Source organism: Hipposideros armiger, unplaced genomic scaffold (assembly GCF_001890085.2).
Source record: "Hipposideros armiger isolate ML-2016 unplaced genomic scaffold, ASM189008v1 scaffold_1253, whole genome shotgun sequence".
In the NCBI taxonomy this organism is placed as follows: domain Eukaryota; kingdom Metazoa; phylum Chordata; class Mammalia; order Chiroptera; family Hipposideridae; genus Hipposideros; species Hipposideros armiger.
In genome coordinates this window covers 54255-73423 of record NW_017732603.1, presented here as the reverse complement: position 1 = coordinate 73423, position 19169 = coordinate 54255, and the positions used below count along the sequence as shown (strand labels likewise).

General features: G+C 38.9%; 1 protein-coding gene and 1 long non-coding RNA gene across 2 annotated transcripts; one reads left to right on the top strand and one right to left on the bottom strand.

The window, feature by feature from the left end:
- Nucleotides 1–210: 210 nt before the first annotated feature.
- LOC109376981 (uncharacterized) lies at nucleotides 211–12176 on the bottom strand. The gene is made up of 3 exons (XR_002122801.1): nucleotides 11870–12176; nucleotides 9869–9939; nucleotides 211–751 (listed from the first exon to the last, which is right to left on the bottom strand). It is a non-coding gene; the product is annotated as an uncharacterized LOC109376981 (long non-coding RNA).
- Nucleotides 12177–12297: 121 nt separating this feature from the next.
- On the top strand, nucleotides 12298–18412 carry MAP10 (microtubule associated protein 10). Its single transcript, XM_019633158.1, has one exon. The coding sequence runs from the start codon at nucleotides 12345–12347 to the stop codon at nucleotides 15078–15080; it is 2736 nt and encodes a 911-aa protein (XP_019488703.1). The 5' UTR covers nucleotides 12298–12344; the 3' UTR covers nucleotides 15081–18412.
- Nucleotides 18413–19169: the final 757 nt, after the last annotated feature.

Genomic DNA, 19169 nt, shown 5'->3' with positions numbered 1-19169 from the left:
CTAGATGTGCCCTGTTGTCACACTTGGCTCAAGGAGTCCCAAATGCAGCTCCCTGGGATACAGAGATGGCCCAAAGCATTTTCAAATCAGTGTGCTTATGAGCATTGTTTTTATCCTGGAAAATTCATAATACCCTATATTTATTGTGTGCTTATGACATGGCATACACTGCCTTCAGCACTTTATGTGAATTAATTAATCACAGCCCTATTGTTGACACTAGTATTACTCCAGTGAGTTGGTGGAGTGAGGGTTTAAATTTGGGCAGTCTTACTTCAGGGCCCATGGTATCCATCATCAGGTCAGCGGTTCTCAAACTTGGGCACCAGAATTACCCAAAGGGCTTATTAAAGCACAGGTGGTGGCACCTACTCCTAGGATTTCTGACGCAGTAGGTCTGAGGTGGGGCCAAATATTCGCATTCTAACAGGTAGGTGTCCAAGCGATACTGATGCCCTCGTCCCAGGGACCACCCTTGGGTAACCACTGCTATGTGATGTAGGCTCTCAGGAAAATGACAACTGCCATCACGTGGGGATGCATGACATTTCCACACAATAAATAATAGTTTCCAAATACATACATTTGTGGAATACTAGCTAGATAATCTTGTCATAGCTTCTCCAATGTCATACGTTTCTCATCTTCCAGGTGCGAGGCTCGTCTCTGGGGCCACGTGTGGCTGAGTATACCTGGGAACAGTATCCTGATGACAAAACTGAGCGCTGCTTTCCTTGGCTGTTGTGGGAACCTAGAATTGATAAAGGTTAATATACCTGAGGTGTGCATGTTACTTAGGCAGCATAAATTAGATGTTTGAAAATGGGAACTTGGTCATTATTAGCTCAGCCTATGATAAGGTCCCAAAATGCACAGTGTAATGTCAAATATAGTATTTTAGAAGTCCGGCTAAATAGGTTGTGTGAAAGCACATCTATTTTAGAAACAACAATAAAAATGTAATACATTTATATTTTGAAAACAATAAGGCTATTTATTAGACTATGTTTTAACTGTGAATCTTTTATTTGTTCATTAATTCATTCAATTAATATTTAGTAAGCACCACGAGGCTATGTGATTGCTTGGCAGAATTACATATCATTATAATTGTTATAATAATACTCATGTTTTTATCATACTCATTTTCTCAGGGAATTTAAATTCTTTCCAAACTTTAGGTCCCTGGTTTTCACATCATCTTTGTGAAGTAAGATGACCTTGTGTGTTCTTGTGTCCAATGTGTACTCAGAAAGCTGAGGTCCCCAGAGTCAGGACGCTCCAGGCAAACCTGTGATGGACCCACAAGTATGACTCACAACCCTGGACTCCGAAGCGTTACTCTGCCAAACAGTTTTCTATCTCTGGAGAATTATGTGTGCTAGGTTTCTATGGTAAAATACTTACCTCTAAATTTAATATTTAAAGAAAGAAAAAAATTCTATAGGGAAGTTTAAAAAATTAATATCTGTTTGGCTTTCCCTTGCTTCCAGGCAGGAAATCTTTTGCGTGTACCCCAAGTCCCAAGTGGGGGAACTCTGCTTTGCCCTCTAAAGGATTTTTCAGTTCCTTGCCTTTTGGAAAAGAATATTGCAGAGAACTGTCAGAGTTAGAAGGGGAAGCCACATGCATTCGTGGGATTGTAATATTACTATTATTTTTACTTAGTGTATGGAGAAACTGGATGGAATTGTCTTTGGCTTTTTAAAAAGACTATGAGCCCCTAAGACGGGTTGTGATATATCTACAGATTTCCATCTAGTCAGCATTTTATGGAGGCCCTAATAAGTGTGGTAAGATTAAAAAAAAACGTAAAAAGCATAAGGTCTGGAAAGGAACAAAGATATGATTTTATACATAAGAAATAAAAATAAATTATTAGAATAGGACAGTTTAGTAAGGTGTCTGGTAGAAAATCAATATTAAAATATCAATTGTACTTCTGCATATCAGCAACAGTTAAAAACATAGCTTATTAAAAGATATCATTTATAATAGAATGAAATAATTAGGGTACCTAGAAATAAATCTAAGAAAAGCCATGCAAGATGTCTATGGAGAATTATTGAGACATTAAAGAAAGTCTAAACGGAGAGATGTATTATGTAATATATAGAAAGCGTCAATAATGTTGACATGTCTTGACTTCTCCCCAAACTGATATTCCAATAAAAATCTCAACAGTGCTTTTTTAAGAATTTAAATCAACTCTAAAATAAGTATCAAAACAAAAGCCCAAGATTAGTCAAGGCATTTCTAATAAGAAGAATAAAATGGGATTTTCCCACTTGGATAGCAAAATTTTTAAGGAAGTTATAGTAATTAACAAAGTCAGGGGTAAGGGGCAGTAGAAGAGGGTAAAAGGGGTCAAATATACGGTGACAGAAGGAGAATTGACTTTGAGTGGTGAACACAATGCACTGTATATATAGATGATGTATTATAGAAATGTGCACTTGAAACCTATATAATTTTACTAACCAATGTCACCCCAATAAATTTAATTAAAAGAAAAGAAAAGACAGTATTGGTAGTGACACAAGGATAGAAAAAATAAATAATTAAACAGAGTAGAAAACTAAGAAGCAGAATTTTATGTATATTAAAATGACATATGACAGAGATGACATAGCAGGTTATTGGGGGAAAGGTGGACTTTTTTTTTTTTTAAACTTGTTTATTTTATTGTGTGTGTGTGTGTGTGTGTGTGTGTGTGTGTTTTTCCTCCAGCCTACGCCGTCGCCGGCGACTCATGGCAGCCTAGCTCCAGGTTGAGCTGCTGTTCAGCATCTTAGCTGTAGAGGGCAGTGTCACTGGCCCTCATATGTGGGATCCGAACCGGGGCCCTCTGGTGTCCCAAACCAGTTCTTAACCATCGTGCCACTCAGCCGGCCCGAAAGGTGGACTTTTAAATAAATAGTGCTAGAACTATTAATTATAATGAAATAATAAAATTAAATCACTATCTTACACCAAACATGAAAATCACTTCTAGATATATTAATGTGTAAAAGGTAAAACTTAAAATACTTTCAAAGAAAATATAGGCTAATATACCTGTGACCTCAGAGAAGAGCAGATTTATTAGATGTCACAGAAGTTACTAATAAAAACATAAAGGATAATAAATATCACTATATCATAACTAAGAACAGCTGTCCATAAAAGTTTACTATAAAGAAAATTAAAACAATCTACAAATTGTAAATATTATAAACATACACACATATACATATTTATACACACATACACATAAATGCATATATTTATTAAAAGCTGCTATAAATTAATAGGAAAAAGAAAACAATCCATAAACAGATAGTCAGAAGATATGGAGAGATAACCATAACACAAGTTGTTAATTTCACTAGTAATTAGAAAAACGCAAATTGACAGCAATGAAATACCATTTTTTATCCATAATATTATAAAAAATAAAAATATTGATACTATCCAAAGTTGGTGAGGATGTAAATTGATCCAATTCTTTGGACAATAATTTTAGAGAATGCATCAAAACTAAATATGTAAGTGCCCTTTGATTCAGGTGCTACGGACCCTGACCACATTTCAGATTAGAATGGGGTCAAACTGAACAGTTTCACTGGCTCTGATGTTTCACAGACCAGACACAGACTCTGATCAACAGAAGATGATACGAACGGAACGGGGAACTGAGTTGGTTCTAAAATGTTAAGCTCTTTATAAGTGTTTACAGTGCCCAAGTTTTGCAAATATGTTCACTTTACATATTTAGATTTTGCCACAGTGCTTTTTTTCAGCATACTAAATACTTGTTTTCTTTACTTTGAAGTGAGTTCCAAGTTAAATGATTTTTGCATAGATTGCCATTTATAGATGAAACCCTGATAGAGCTACTATCTGGGGAAAAAGTCTTTGGGACAATTCCATCTATCGATATAGACAGAATTTTTAAGAGAAGTAACAATGTAAAAGCACCCAGGCTTCCTGGTTTTTATTAAATTAAGTATCCATCAGGGCCGGCCGAGTGGCTCAGTTGGTTAAAAGCTCGCTCAAGAGTTTGAGCTCTGAGCAACAGTGGTTCGATGCCCGGCCCGAGCTGAGCTGCCGCAGCTGAGCTGCCAACAGGTGGCAGGATGGCTCAGCTAAAAAAAAAAAAATTAAGTATCCATCAGTAAAAATCCAGACTTTGTGGTTTTATTTCAATTATGAATTGTATTTATTAGTTGAGTTGATAAAATTAGGACGATTTAGATCCCAAATATATCTTTCCCCATTTCCTTTGAATATACATTAATTAAGTTAGTGACTTTCAGGTCATCAGGCTTTAGGAGTCAGTTATGACATAAAACCTAAAATCATGAGAATTATAAATTATAATACAAATTTATAGCAAATGTTTTCATGATGACATGTGTGATATTGGAAATAAAACCCTACAGAATGGGTTATAAAGTTTTCTTCATGAATAATCATGAGATCAGAAATCAAAGCCAAAGCATCTAGATTTGGGGGACAAGACGACTATTCATAGCAACATAATTTTAAGGGTGAGGACAAGAACACTTCTTCCAATGCATGTTCTAGTAAATGAAATACAATATTATTTACTCTTTTTGGAAGACAGATTTTAAAAACCTTGTATTTTAATTGTTATCTGAGAGACATAATAGTCATAATTCATATACACCCCAAAATTAAATGTTAGTTAAATTAAAAATCTTAAGGGCTCAGTAGAACAGAGGAGTGGGGCAAAGAGGAAAAAGAAAATGGAGGCAGCTGGGAGGTGCACTGTGGATGGAGCATGGTCTAGGGAGATACATCTTGGTAAGAGGACTTTGCATGTTGTGGGGACACAGAAGATGGTGAGCTCATGTGTCTTGCCTTGTGACAGTTTTTCCTGGAACAAGTCCCAAATATCACCAGCCTATGGGTTCCAACCATATTCCTCACTATATTGATGAGAGATGCTCACTGGATGTGTTTGAAAGACCTCTCATTCATATGACTAACTAGATTCATTCTTGGTTATAGAAGAATCATCATAGACCACATTTCTAGAGTCTTCCTTTTCTTTGACCATGCCACCCCCGCCTTTAAAATTTTTTATTGTATTTTTAAATTTATTATTTTATTTAAAAACCACGTATTTACCATCTGAACCACTTTTTAGTGTAACGTAAACTATATTCACGTCAGTGTGAAACAAATATCCAGAACTCTTTCATCTTTCAAAACTGAAGTGCTACACCCTTTAAATAACTCTCCTTTTCCCTTCCTCGTTCCCCTGGTAACCACCATACTGTTTTTGTTTCTATGAATTTGATGAGTTTAGAAACCTCATGCAAGTGGAGTCATAAAGCATTTGTCCTTTTGTGACTTATTTTACTTTGCCTAATTGTTCAAGTTCATCCATATTGTAGATGTGCCAGAACTTTTTTCCTTCTTAAAAAGGCTGAATCACATTCTACTGTATAGAGAGATGACATTTTATGTATCCATTCATCTGCTGATGAACATTGGGTTGTTTCCACCCCTTGGCTATTGTGAATAGTGATGCTATGAACATGGTAGTACAAATATCATTTCAAGATTCTGCTTTCAATTGCTTTGGATACATGCTCAGAAGTGCGATTGCTAAATCACATGGCAACTCTATTTTTAATTTTTTGAGGAACCACCTGTACTAGTCAGCTAGGACTGCCATAACAAAATACCACAGATTGGGTGGCTTAAACAACAGAAATTTATTTTCTCACAGTTCTGGAGGCTGGATGTCCAAGATTAAGGCACAGGCAGGACTGGTTTCTGTTGAGAGCTGTCTCATTAGCTTGCAGACAGCTGCCTTCTCAGCACCATTTATTTGTGTGTGCATACTCCAGGTGTTTCTTTTTCTTCTTATAAGGACACCAATCTGGTTGGATTGTGGCTCTAACCTAATGACCCCATTTAACATTCATTGCCTCTTTAAAGGCCTTATCTCCAAAAGTCATATTGGAGGTTAGAGCTGCAATATGAATTCTGAGGGGATACAATTGAGTCCCTAACACTGCCATACTCTTCTCCATAGTGATTGCACCATTTTATAATCCAGCCCACACACAGCGCATAGGGTTCCAATTTCTCCACAACCTGACCAACACTTGTCAGTTTTTTCTTTTTTTTTTTTTTACAGTAGCCATCCTAATGGGTGTGAGGTGTGACCCTGCTCTTTTTTTGGGAACTGGGAATGTGAGTTGAGTAGCCACACTTATAAATCAGATTCTCTTTATTTATGATAAATAGTATTGCCCAAATTGTCAGGCTTTGCAGGTGGGAAGTAGAGAAACAAAAGACTGACATTGCAAAGAGAGGGAAAAAAATGACTTCATGAAATCCAAGCTAAGGGAACATAGTCTATTTTTAGCAGAGCTGGATTAGCTTCCTTCAGCGGTTGCATACTTTAGGAATAATCGTTTAAAAGAAGGCAGAGCTCACGACTGCATGGTATCATTTACAACCTCAGCTGGGGCTGCAGCAGGACCCATCCCCCTGCTGTCTGGCGAGTGCTGAACAGCCTTCAGTGAACATTTACACCCGCCGCCTGAACAAAAGGAAGCCTGCGGAGGAGCCCAAGCATCATAAAGTTGGCATGGAGAAAAGAGCTCTTAATCCCAGTTGCTTTAATCTAACTACCTGAGGTCTTGGGTTTAGTCAACCATGACTTCAAAATCAAAGGCAACTTGAACCCAGTAGGGTCTCTTTGAAAAGGCCCATACATTCTATGAGGTTGTCCTGGGTTTCAATAAAACACTATTCCATGCAAAGAACCCTGCAAATTGGGAGGAATCAGAGCTTTCTTTAAATATTTGCTTTGTAAATTTTTAGCTCAGGATATTTTCCACACGTTGTGCTTGACACAAGCAAGGCATGTAAGGGATTATATTCTTCACTTATAAATACATCAAATATATGCAAAACCTCTGTACAGAAACAAGGCACTGTGTTAAATGTAAGAAATAACGTTATCAAGGAGCTCATAGAAAACTAGGGGCCATAACTCATGTGCTAAGAATAATACTACAAAACAGAAGAACAGTTCGCAGAAGAGATTCAGCACTACGGAAAAAGAAAGACCACTTCCAGCCAGAATGACCAGGAAAGAATTTCTAAAAGGACATGGTATTCGAGTGAGACTTTAAAGAGAGATCAAGTCTGAGACCTGTGGAGAAGTAGAGAAAGAGGACTTCAGGCAGAGGGGAAGGAATCCACAAATCCAGCACTGAGTATAGGAAACTATGTGCACAAAAGAGGAAAAATAGATGGTTCTGTTTAGCTGTTAGAAATAAAGGTGAGAAAACTGGTTAGAGTCTGGTTTTGGAGATTCCTGTCCTGTTATTTAAAATTTGGAAATGTCACTATGTCCTTAACATTTTATGGTGATACGTATAGACATATCATGGTACCTACAGAACCAAATTTCCTTTTGAAGTTCCAGTTCAAGATATCATAAACACAAATGGTAAAAAAAACCCTAAACTTTTAGGGGTAAATTGTGCCAGCTGCCCTAAAATAGCTGGTGGAAAGTTGGGGAAGTAAATTAAAAGATAATATACGCCTACAGGAGGACAGGCGGGGGGTCTGTGCTGTGACTGGGCAGAGCCACCTCCCTACCCCTGTGAGCAGCTGGCATTCAGCCATGAGGCATGGTCAGAAGGAATCCCAAGTATGCTTGGCCTTTAAGAACTATAAATAGGAGGCATGCTATTTATATATAACCTACTTCCAAATACCCCTTATTTGAAGTGGCTCCCTGGGACAGCCATGGAAACTTAATTCTAGGCAGGCCAGAAGCTCACAACTCCAGCAAGGAAACCTGGTCATACCTGCCAGTTCATTTCTACAGCACTGGCAGTCCAGTACTGCACTGTTATACGTCTATTGTGTTTTATGGCCGATCTGGTATGAAACTTGTGAAACAAAACACACTAATATTTTTATTATAAAATGTATATTTTGATTATTATTTATTAAGGTTGAAACATACACAAAAGTATAGAAAGATAATACAATGAACTTATATATACCTATCACATAGATTCAATAACTATCAAGATTTTGCCACACTTGCCTTACCTATTTGATTTTTTTAAAAATCCTGAGGCATTATGAAGCATTATGAAGGTGTTGCCATTTCATTCCTACCTTCCCAGTTGGTATCTTGTTTTACATATAAACATTTTCTAAAACGATCTTAGTGAGATGAACACACCTAAAGCTAACAACAATTCTTCCGTATCCAATTTATAATCAAATCACCCCTATTGTCTCAAACATGCTTTTTTTTTTTTAAAGGTTTGTTTAAGAATCTAAGGAAGGGCCTCACTTGACATTTGGTGGTTATATCTCTTCAGGCTCCTCATTTGAAGCAGCCCCCCCTGCCTTCCCTCCTCTCCATGACCTTGACTTACTTAAACGGGGTCAGTGTTCTCATAGAACAGACCATCTTCCACCTTTGTCTTTTAGCTTCCTTGTGGTATCACTTAGCAATTCCTCTGTACTGTACAATACATTTTACAATTGAATATTGTCAGTGTTCTCTATAGTCATGTTCTCTTTGGGCACAGAGAAATAAGCTAAGGGAATTTATTGGAATAAACACCAGCTTTTAGAGAAAAATGTAATGCGAGCTTCATCACTCACTTACTTGCTGTATTCATATTTGTGTATATTTAACTTCTTCACGTTAGTTTCATTGTGAACACCCAATAATTTCACAGGATTACTGTGAGGATAACTAAAGAGACTTTGTAAAGGTCCCAAGGCACACACACGAGGCACCACAACCCCGCAACGATGTACAGAGCTGTTCCCATGGACACCTAAGGCCAGTTTCTGCTCAGAGTCCTCTGAAGGACTGGTCTGCTTGATGAAGTTACCAAGACTTTTCGTTTATTTCCCAGATTTCAAAAGATAGGTATCTTACTCATTGTGAAAACAACAGCGGCTCTCTTCTGGAGGACTCTAAGTTATATGGGTTGTCATTTAAAATAAACCTAATTTAAAACCCAATTCCATTAAATGGAGAAGCTATTTACATTAGTCTTGACGAGATGGTCCAGGCCAAAAGGCCTAACAGTGTTTATTTGCATGAGAAAGAAGAATTCATGAATTAAATGATGTCTTTCAGCCCACCCCCAAAACTGAGGCAGGAGGACGCCCTGTCCATGAAACAGACAGCCAGTCTTCCCTGGACAAGAACAAGGGCATTGGGGCTTGGCAGAGCAAGGTTCAGTCTATTGAGGGGGTTTCTTATAATCTATTCCCCAGGGGCCTTCTGCAACATCTTCTGAGGGCTTGAGCTGTTGCTGCGCTACATGTTGAAAGTAATGCTTCATGGCTAAAGGCCACCAATTCATTTCCTCCACTTCACATGGAAATTGTCAAGGAGGGAGCTCTGATTACATAAACGCATAAATCCTTCTGCTATTCTATCCACTTGATGATAATAACATTCTACATGTTACAGACTTCACAAATTCTGATACAGTAACACAGCTGTCTGCAATGTGCCAGAAAATAGGGGATGGTTCTCAAAGTCTACTCGTAGGCTCCCTGCATCAGTCTTTGGGGATGTTAGTTAAAATGTGCACCTCTGGGCCCTGCTTCAGACCTAGTGAATCGAAACTTCTGGAAGTAGAACCCAAGAATCTGCATCTTAACATGCATACTGCAGTATGAAAATCTATGATATATTCTGGGAGGAAAACTCCCAGAGGTGATGGACTTGGCTCAGAGTTTCACACTTATGAAATGGAGAAGCTGATATTTTAATCCACATTTCTATTGAGATTACCAATGATGGTCACATAACTCTCATTAAACCACTCCTATAAATCTTACTTACCATTTAGCTTATTAATGAACCCCTGCGTTTAATGCCTTAAGATGCTGCATGATTTCTCTTTTCCATTCTTTCTGGAAGAAAGATCAAAGTGAGGTTCGTGCCACTCTTTCTCTTTATTCACTACTAGTTCCTCTGCTCACTCTCCAACCTGTATCCCCTCCCTTCTCTCCCACCCTCCAATCTTTTTCTTTGTTGTTTTTTTAAGTGAAGGAGTTTCCAATATCAAGTCCTGGCAAGTTTAAAATAAAAATTGAAAATGCAACGCAGAGCCTTGGTACCAATTTGCAGAATTTCTTTAGATTATTTGCATTTATTTACAACACCTATTTCATGCTTGTGATATGAGGAGTGGAAATCATGGTTCTGGTCGTCATTCTGTCCCTGACTTAATGACAGCATAATGGAAAAGCTATGAATCCCTTATTTAGAAATTTAGAAACAGAAGGGGGTGAAAAGACTGGAAACAAACAGAATAAAAGAGATCCTCATTAAACACTGCACACATTCTGAGGATTAAAGCCATGTCATCTTTACCAATATGTCAAGGTGAATGTTACTAAAGTTCTGGTGTATCTGGTGTTGAATTTGTGCAAAGTCCATTTGTGGCCCATTTAGGAGAGGAGGAGATGCTTGGCTTAGATTTCAAAAGCCTTTAATTGGGTCCTAGGGAAGGGCATCTTTCTGTCTAGGCTTTTATCTTAGGTTCTGAATGAATGGTTGTAGGAACTTGCTTCTCCTAATTGAAATTTTCTTGCTCCAGAAATACAATATGTATTTAGAACCCTGAAATAGAAGCCTTTGGAAGACAATAGGGGAAAACCTAAGGATCAGAGAGCTGCATCAGGAATCCCAGTGGTCCTTTAAGCAATTGTCAGAACTAAGGTTCCCAGGCTCGCCATGCCAGATAAGTGTTTCCAGTGGTTTGTAACTACAGTAAATGAGAAAAGGCTTTAACTTGCCATTTTTTTACATTTCTGCCTTTTAAGACTGCAGATTGCATTCCTGTATTTTTCCATTTTTCTTTCTTGTTTTAGCTCTTTATTTTTATTAAATCCTCTACCTTTTTATTATGTTCTTTTTCAAATAAGCTTTAGTTTTTTAGAGCAGGTTTAGGTTCACAGCAAAATTGAGCCAAAGGTAGAGAGATTTCCCAAAGACCCCCCCCCAACCCCACACAGGCACAGGCTCCCCTATGATCAACATCCCCACCAGAGTGGTCCACTTGTTACAATCAATGAACCTACATTGACACGTCAATTTCACCCAGAGTCCATAGTTTACATTAGGATTCACTCTGGTGTTGTTATTCTGTGACTTTGTTGTTGCATTTTAAGAGTTCTTTGTATATTTTAAATAACAGTTCTTTATTAGACATGTCTCCTGGAAATATTTTCTCTAAGTATGTGGCTTGTCTTTTCATTCTCTTGACATTGTCTTTAAAATCAAATTGATGCCCTCCATTCCTTCTCATTCAGTAGAAAAGTTTTCACCCATAACTTCTCCCAGTCACCAAATTTAAAATTCTGCTATCAAAAGTGTCTCTCCTATCTGTCACTTCTTCTTCATCTCACTGACCGTGAACACCATCGGGCCACAATGATCTCTTAGACCATTGCAATAAGTCTCCCAGTAGATTATTCTGAATTCACTTATTAGAATTCATTCTTTGTATTGTACTGCTACCTTTCCAAACATGGATATGATCACACTTATTCACTCAAAACAACTTATACAGAATAAAGTCCAAATTCCTTAAAATGACATTCAAGCCTCTCCACGTATCAACCTTGGTTTCAACCTAGTTGACAACCTCATTGAGGTCAAGAGTCTGCCTCCTTGAAAATTAGGGGCAGGGCTGTAAGGTCTGCTCCCCCTCTGTGTTATGTATATATGTTTGTTTTATTGAATGGAATCACCGCATTACTCTCATGCATGGTGATGGCTCAGCTGGAAACGTGGCCACACTCACTGCGCATGTGTCTCAGTGCTACCATCACTTACCCAGACAGGCTCCCAGGCGGCTTCAGAGCCCTGCCATCATCTTTAGGGTAGCCCAGCAGCTAGAGAAGGCTGACTACGGACAGTCCACTGGCTTTCCGTAGCCTGGGTTCTGAAAAGGGAGTCCTGATTTACTTTTCAATAGTCTTCAGATAGATTTGACCAGATTCCAAAATTGCATGAGATCAGCAGTGATAAAAATATGACCCAAACCAAAACATAAGCCTTCTTCCAACACCCCCCTCCCCCTTCATAACCTTGGTATTGTCATAAGCTATTGTGTTAATACAAGCCTCGAAGGCAAAATACATTCAGCAGCGAAAATCCCCAGAACTGAGACTCAGACCTCCAGGGGCGTCCCTTCAAGTCTCGCGAGAGCTCAGGCACAGGCGCCGGCTTCTCCACGTCTCTCGCGAGAACCAAGGGCTCCACCTTCCCGTTCGCCGGGACCGCGGCGGCGTCTCCTGGGGCAACAGCAATGGCGGCCTCCTTTGCCGAGGGGCTCTTCTCTCTGGAGCTGCTCGTAGACTGGGTGCGTCTTGAAGCCGGGCTGCCGCCGCCGCCCGTAGTCGCGGTGGGGGAGGAGCAGGAGCTGGAGGAGGAGACGCCGCCGCCGCGGCTCTCGCCCCCGCTGTGCCCCGCCGTGGCCTTCCGCCTGTTGGACTTCCCCACGCTGCTGGTTTACCCTCCCGGCGGCCCCGCCGCCCCTGCCCCGGAACCCCGGCCCGGCCTGCTCAGCTTCGGTCGCGGCAAGTCTTGTCTCTTCCGCCTGCACCCCGCCACCCTGCGCCGCGGGCTCCTCGGGACCCCGCTGTACACCTTGCTGCTGCAGCTGCACCCCGGACGCCCGACCCCTGCCCCGCAGCTTCTGGGCGCCTGCAGCATCTCGCTGGCGGCCGTGGCCCACAAGGTCCTGGGCTCGGCCGCCTCCGGGTGCTCCCAGGGTCATCGGGGAAGTTTCCCTCTGCATAACCATGTGGGGGAGCGGATTGGGGACATTGCCCTGTGCTACCGCCTGACTGACCTGGGAAGCAGCTTGCTGGGCCATCTTGAGCGGCCAGTCATTTCCACAGGAGGTGGAGTGGAGGGTGTAGAGGGATGGGAGGCAGTAGAGATCGCTTCCCAAGCCCCGCAGGAAAAACAGCTGCAGCAGCCAGACTCGGAGCCAAGCCCAAGAGGTGCTGATAGGCCTCTGGTGGGTTTTAAAATCCCAAAGGCACCGAAGAATTTGAAGGAAATAGTTTTCCACAGTAGGGCCAACTCTCATAACCTGGGTTCTGTGGAGAATGGCAAAACCAACTCTATATGTTCAAATGCCAGCGGTGTGGAGAGCGTTAGACCCCCTAGTCAGGAAGTCACAGAGTTGGACGTTGAAACTAACACATTTTGCCCTCCTCCTCTGTATTACACTCACCTCACCCAAGAAAAGACACCTGCCCAGCGTAAAATCACCATTAAACCTCTAATGCATGCACCTGAGGAACTGGATGGTGCTTTTCTGGAAGAAAAACTTGGAAATACCCCAACATATGTTAGTCCTCTAAAACATACAAGTTCTGCAACTCATGAGAGTCCTCCAGTACTTATAAATCCTCCACATGTTCAGGATGTAGGAGCGAGTAATCAAAGTACATCTCGGCCTCAAACTGAACAAAACAGAATTAATACAATAAGGCAGCTGCCTTTGTTAAATGCATTGTTGGTTGAATTGTCCTTGTTAAACAACCAACCCATGGCAAGCCCTGCTCATATACATCCTCACTTAGCCTGGTTATATAGAACTGAGGATAAGAAGTCACCAGAATCTTCTGCCAGATCCACATGTAAATCTGAATATAAGAAAAGTAAGCTTCCAATGGAGGAAAAGGAAAAGTCAGTGAGTCTTCAGTATAAAAAGAACCAAGTTGAAAATCTAAAGAAAGGTAAACATTTTGAAAAGAACAGTGATCCCCCCAAAAGAAGAGTTCCAAGGGGGAAGCTACTCTATGGCTTAACAAATACACTTAAACTACGTTTAAAGCAAACAAATCCTGATATGTTGATAGTACATGAAAAGAGAGAACAGTATAGAAAAATGCAAGCACAAATGTTCAGTGCAAAATTCAGAATTCCATCATCCAAAGCTAAAGCGTTAAGCTTTGCGGAACAACATCAGAAACCACGCCAACTGCCTAAAGATAAGTATTTAGAATCAGATGCATCTTCTGCTGAAAGTGATACCTCAAAGCAAATCAGTGTTTTTGATGAACTCAGCACAACTAAAGAAAATAAACTGAAATGTGCAACTGAAGAGACAGTTGACAGTGGTGAAAACAGAACCAATAATAGTTTATTAGAAGAAATGGTAACTCCTGCACATTCCATTATTCCAGAAAGTTTTACTCATACAAACATTTTGGAAGGAAAAGTGGAAATGAAAGTCCAGAGTCCATTTGTTTTCAAACAGGTTGCAGTTGTTGACAGAATTGTAGTAGATAAAGAAATGGATGACAAGCAAGTCAGAATCACTGCTAATGATATTCTTGCTGCTGATGTGAGTGAAAATAAACCAAGTAAAAATAGTTGCTCTGAAAGCATCTCAGAACTAAAGTATTCAGATGACTTCACCAGCCCTAGCTATTCTGAAGATTCCTATACTACTGAGGGCACCAGCAGAATTTTACAAGCTCATGATGGAAGTCCAGAAAGTCCAAAACATAGCCAATATACAAGTAAGTCTAGTGAAACAAGATTGTCCATAAGGAAAAATAACAGTGAAAAGAGTTCTATCCTTAGTCCACCTTATTCAGCTGGATCACCAGTACACTCACATAAAAAATTTCATATTTCGAAGACTCAAGATAAAAGTCTGGAGGAAGCATCTACTACCTCTACCAGTGATTTATCTTCGTATTGGACAGAAGAAAAAGAAAACCAAATAGACCAAAATAGTGTGCATAATTCTGAAGCTATAAAGAGGGGTCAAGACATCTCGGGTAAACTTGAGACAAGAACTGGTTTCAAGTCTTTAGAAAAAAGCCAGTCATCTCGGACATCTCAAGTGAGTTCTTATCTGCCATCTAATTTGTCAGAACTAGAACTTAATGTCCTGGATTGCAGTACATCAGATCACTTTGGAGAAGACAGTGATGAAGTTGGTTCACTAAATATATCTAAGCAATGCAAAGATATTTGCGAATTAGTAATAAATAAACTTCCAGGATATACGGTGTAAAAATGTGGTTTTAAAAAACATTTAATTTTTTTATAACTTCTGTGTACTGTTAGTGAAACAATTTTAATAACTGTTATTTTTAGTACATAAATTATATGAATAGTTCTTTGTAAGAAACAGAAGTGTCATTTCTTTGATTTTTAGTGTTCTGCCAGTAAATCTGATAGGTATTGATCAAGAAATCACCTTATATCCTAGGTAAGATTTAAGTTGTTTAATCATATAAGAATAAAAGTATCTATCTTCCTAAACTATCTCTCTTAAAGTATCCTAAAATATTGATCATCCTAAAGCTGACCTCATGTACACCATTGAAAAAAGAAGGGTGGTTAGTAAGGATAGCCTCAGATCTGAATGGGAATAAATTATTTAATAAATATAGACTTACTGTGTGAAATGCAGAAAGGTACAAAAATACTTAAGATATAGCCTCTGCAGTTATAAGATCTTATGTTTTATTTAGATCTGAATTCTTTAGGGAAATCTTTCTGGACACACATACATCTCATATCCCCAATCGGTGAAGTCCTTTTCATATGCTGTCATAGTTGCTGTATGTACTCTGTTTGTTTTAACCACAATTTGTGTGATTACTTGATTAATGTTTATATTCTGTTGGGCCTAAGTTCTGTGATGGGGGGACCATGTCTGTTTTGCACGCCAGTATGTTCTTGGTATCTAACACTTAGTCTCTGGAGTATGGTAGGGGTGCAGTAAAAGCATTTGCTGAACAAATTAGTGAAGGTCATTTATGTAAACTACCTAACATGCATGTTAGGAGGGAATACAATTAAGCAGTAAAAACAAGCAGAAACTCTAAATATAAGCCTGCAGAAACTCTTTATTGAAGCTATGGTTATTCAACTGTAATGTTTTTGTTTGGGTGGATATAAACAGTCCTCAGGTGTCCTCTGAAGTATTTGGAGACGGGAGCTAAAAAAGGTGTCTTCTATATGGTTTCTTGTATAGAAACTCAGTTTATTGTCATTTCAGGTTGTTTGGTAGTTATTTTTAATGTATGAAAGCTTTTTATGAAGGCTAATGATCATTTGTTTTTATTTCTTCCACTGGTTTTATACTTAGACCTTATTCTGTGTTCAAATATTTACATATATTTTCTTCTATCTGTGTTATATTTTAATTTTTACACTTAACTTTTTAATAGATCTAACATTTTTGGATGTCTCAGGTAAGGCCCTAATTTTCGTTCCTTTATAAGTAATTTAATAATTATGCAGGCATTACCTTTGGGCTGATTATACTAATAGAATTTAGAAAGATGGTAAGAAGTGAGGATGTTATATTTTGAGGAACAATATGAATAAAAGAATGATCATGATGTATTCATGGGACTGAAAATAATATCTTGATTGGGATAATAAAAAGGAAATTTGTTATGAAAAGTCCCGGAATGTAGGAAGCTTCAAATGCCAAGCATAATAATAAAGTGCTAAGCGGTAGAAACAATAGAGTAGTTAATGTAATAAATGAGCACCAGTAAGTAGTCATGACATTTTTAATATTTTAAATGATTGAAGTAATTTCTAAGAGGTACAGAAATTATACCAGTAAAAGGTTTGAAATATGAAATATTTTTAATGGCTAATGGCTATGATCTTAACTTTCCCATGAGTATAAAGCATACAGTAAATCATTTCACAAAATCAAAATAATTCTATGCTAGGTACTATAGCTAGATACTCAAATGACATTCACCTTGATGTGTAAATTAGTAGCAAATTTTCATTACTATGGAAGAGACAAACATATAAGCAATTATATCAGATTCATCAGATAAATAATTCCTTAAAAATCAACTGTTTTATTTGATTGAGACTAAGTCATTGTCTAAGATGAGAATAGGTGAGGAAAATGACGAATTCAGTGTGTCGAAGGTACAGCAGAAACTAAAGAACCGATGTCCTTTAGACAACAAAACTGGGTAGCTGAATAAACTTCACTTTTGAGTTATTCCATAAATACTCATTTCTAGAATTATGGTGTTAGTTTTTCTAGTTTAATTCTAGGGAAAATACTTGCTTTCCTGTATGTATTTAGTACTTCCTATTTTCATCCTGTCTGCAAATTTTACTGCATTTTAATTCTATAACCTATAAAGTTAGTTTTTAAAGACTATCATAATAGCTATTACTCCCAAAGCCTTATTTTCTCCTCAATTGCTTAAAATCATTGAAACATGAAATAGTATTTCAGGATCACAAATAAGGGCTACCTGTCATTTAATTGTAAAACTAAGGTACTGTAATCCAGCTTTTTCTAAATAGCATAGGTGCCTAAACTGCTGTGGGAAAAATTAAAAGGGAGAGGGTGTAAGAAGCAAAGTGAGCCATGGAAATGATGTCAGGACCTACCTCTGTGTAGTATTAATACTTGCAGCTCAGGAGGCAGCTTTCAATGATGATAAGTGCTTTGAATTCTCACCATGAGCAGATTTGACTGTGCAGATGCATACAATATGTTTTTCCCCTCCATCCATGCTGTTGGTATCTTCAGCTACAAAGGACAATGATACTGAATTGTACACTTCTTATGGCTTTCTGTTGAGAGCCACTCCTTCACGTTTTTCACATTTCAGTTAATTGATATTTTCCTGCCTGTACAAGCAGTGCATTTATTATGGAATTAAACTTAGGAACCAAACTTTTATTTGTTGCAAAGATATAGGTCAAGACTATAAGTGAAAAACCAATGTTTTAATTACCAGATTGTGTTGTTGATAAGGCAAAGAAATTTCATAACAAAGAAAGCAGTATATAAATAAGATAATATTTATATTCGTCCAGTCATAAACTTCCCTTGGGCCTAGAGATATAGTCACCCTTCAGGCTATTTATGTTTCAGTTTGGATTAAACTATCTAGAGAGTTGTACAGAATGACAGTTTATAAGCTGAGACTTGCTGTATCCTTCTCATTTTTTAATCTAAAACAATACAAGGAAAACTTACTGGTCAAGGACCAAGGCCTTGTACTATTTTTTCTCCAGAGATCTAACTCATGGCAGGAAATAACGGAGTTAAGGATGAGCATCAGTAGGTTGGCATGCCAAACCATAGTCTAGAAGTATTTCCTTGTTTCCCCAACACTTCTTATATCTCTGTTATACTAATAATATTAATTCTAGAAAAAAATAGAACTTTGATAAGAGTTTTTGCTTTAAAATTGTTTATGAAGGAACGGTTATAGTCCTTTCCTTCCAAAATCCCACTGAAATGACAGAAGAGATGTAAAAATAAGAGTGAGCCCATCCGTAACTAAGACTGAACACAGCACCTTGAGCTCAGAAGCCACGAGCTGCCGACGGGAAGCCAGATGGCGACTGGCACCCTCCACAACGAAGATTGAACAACAACTTGTCTGTTCCCCTTCCCCAATTTCCCAATAAAATCTTTAAAAAAAAAATGAGCCCATGGTAGCCCTGGAGAACAAGGAAGGTGCTGGGGTGGACACGACCATTTGGAGACATTCTGAAAGGTACAAAGCAGATGGGATTCAGTTGATGGAAGATGAATGAGAGATCTGGTCCCCACACCCAGTGAGGATGCTGCTGAAGGAGAGAGAGGACAGCACTGGTTTTCTGTCGGAGCCCCAGATGAACTTCGGTCTCAGTGGGCAGGCCTCGGGACGGCAGGGCTTGGAGACGGAACCCCGAGTGTGACGGAGAAGCTGGGCTGGGCTAAGGTCACCTACTGGAAAAGGTGTTGGGATCAAAGAGAAAGGTGTTTTTTTGCTTTTGACACCAAAACAGAAGTGTCTGACTCAGTTTTACTGGGGAGACCCGGTAAATTTTAGTGGGAGACTCTTGAAGTGCTGTGATCCTGGTCTTTGGAGGCACGAATGGTGTTTGCATCCATGATCATATTATGTTTCGGAGACTTCATTATTGGGTTGATTTGAGGATTGGATCCAATAACATTTTCTAGCCTACATGACACTGAGTGTGCCTGTGGGTGTTGGGGTATGTATTTAATATGGCAGAGACTCACCATGGCATCTGTGTTCCTGCCCTACGGAGTTAGCTTTTCAATTAAAGTCTCAGCCAGGAAATCAGCTCTTCCTTCCAAAGAGTT

Bases quoted from the DNA above. Each gene is read 5' to 3' on its own strand.
- MAP10 (XM_019633158.1), top strand. From the start codon at position 12,345: ATGGCGGCCTCCTTTGCCGAGGGGCTCTTCTCTCTGGAGCTGCTCGTA.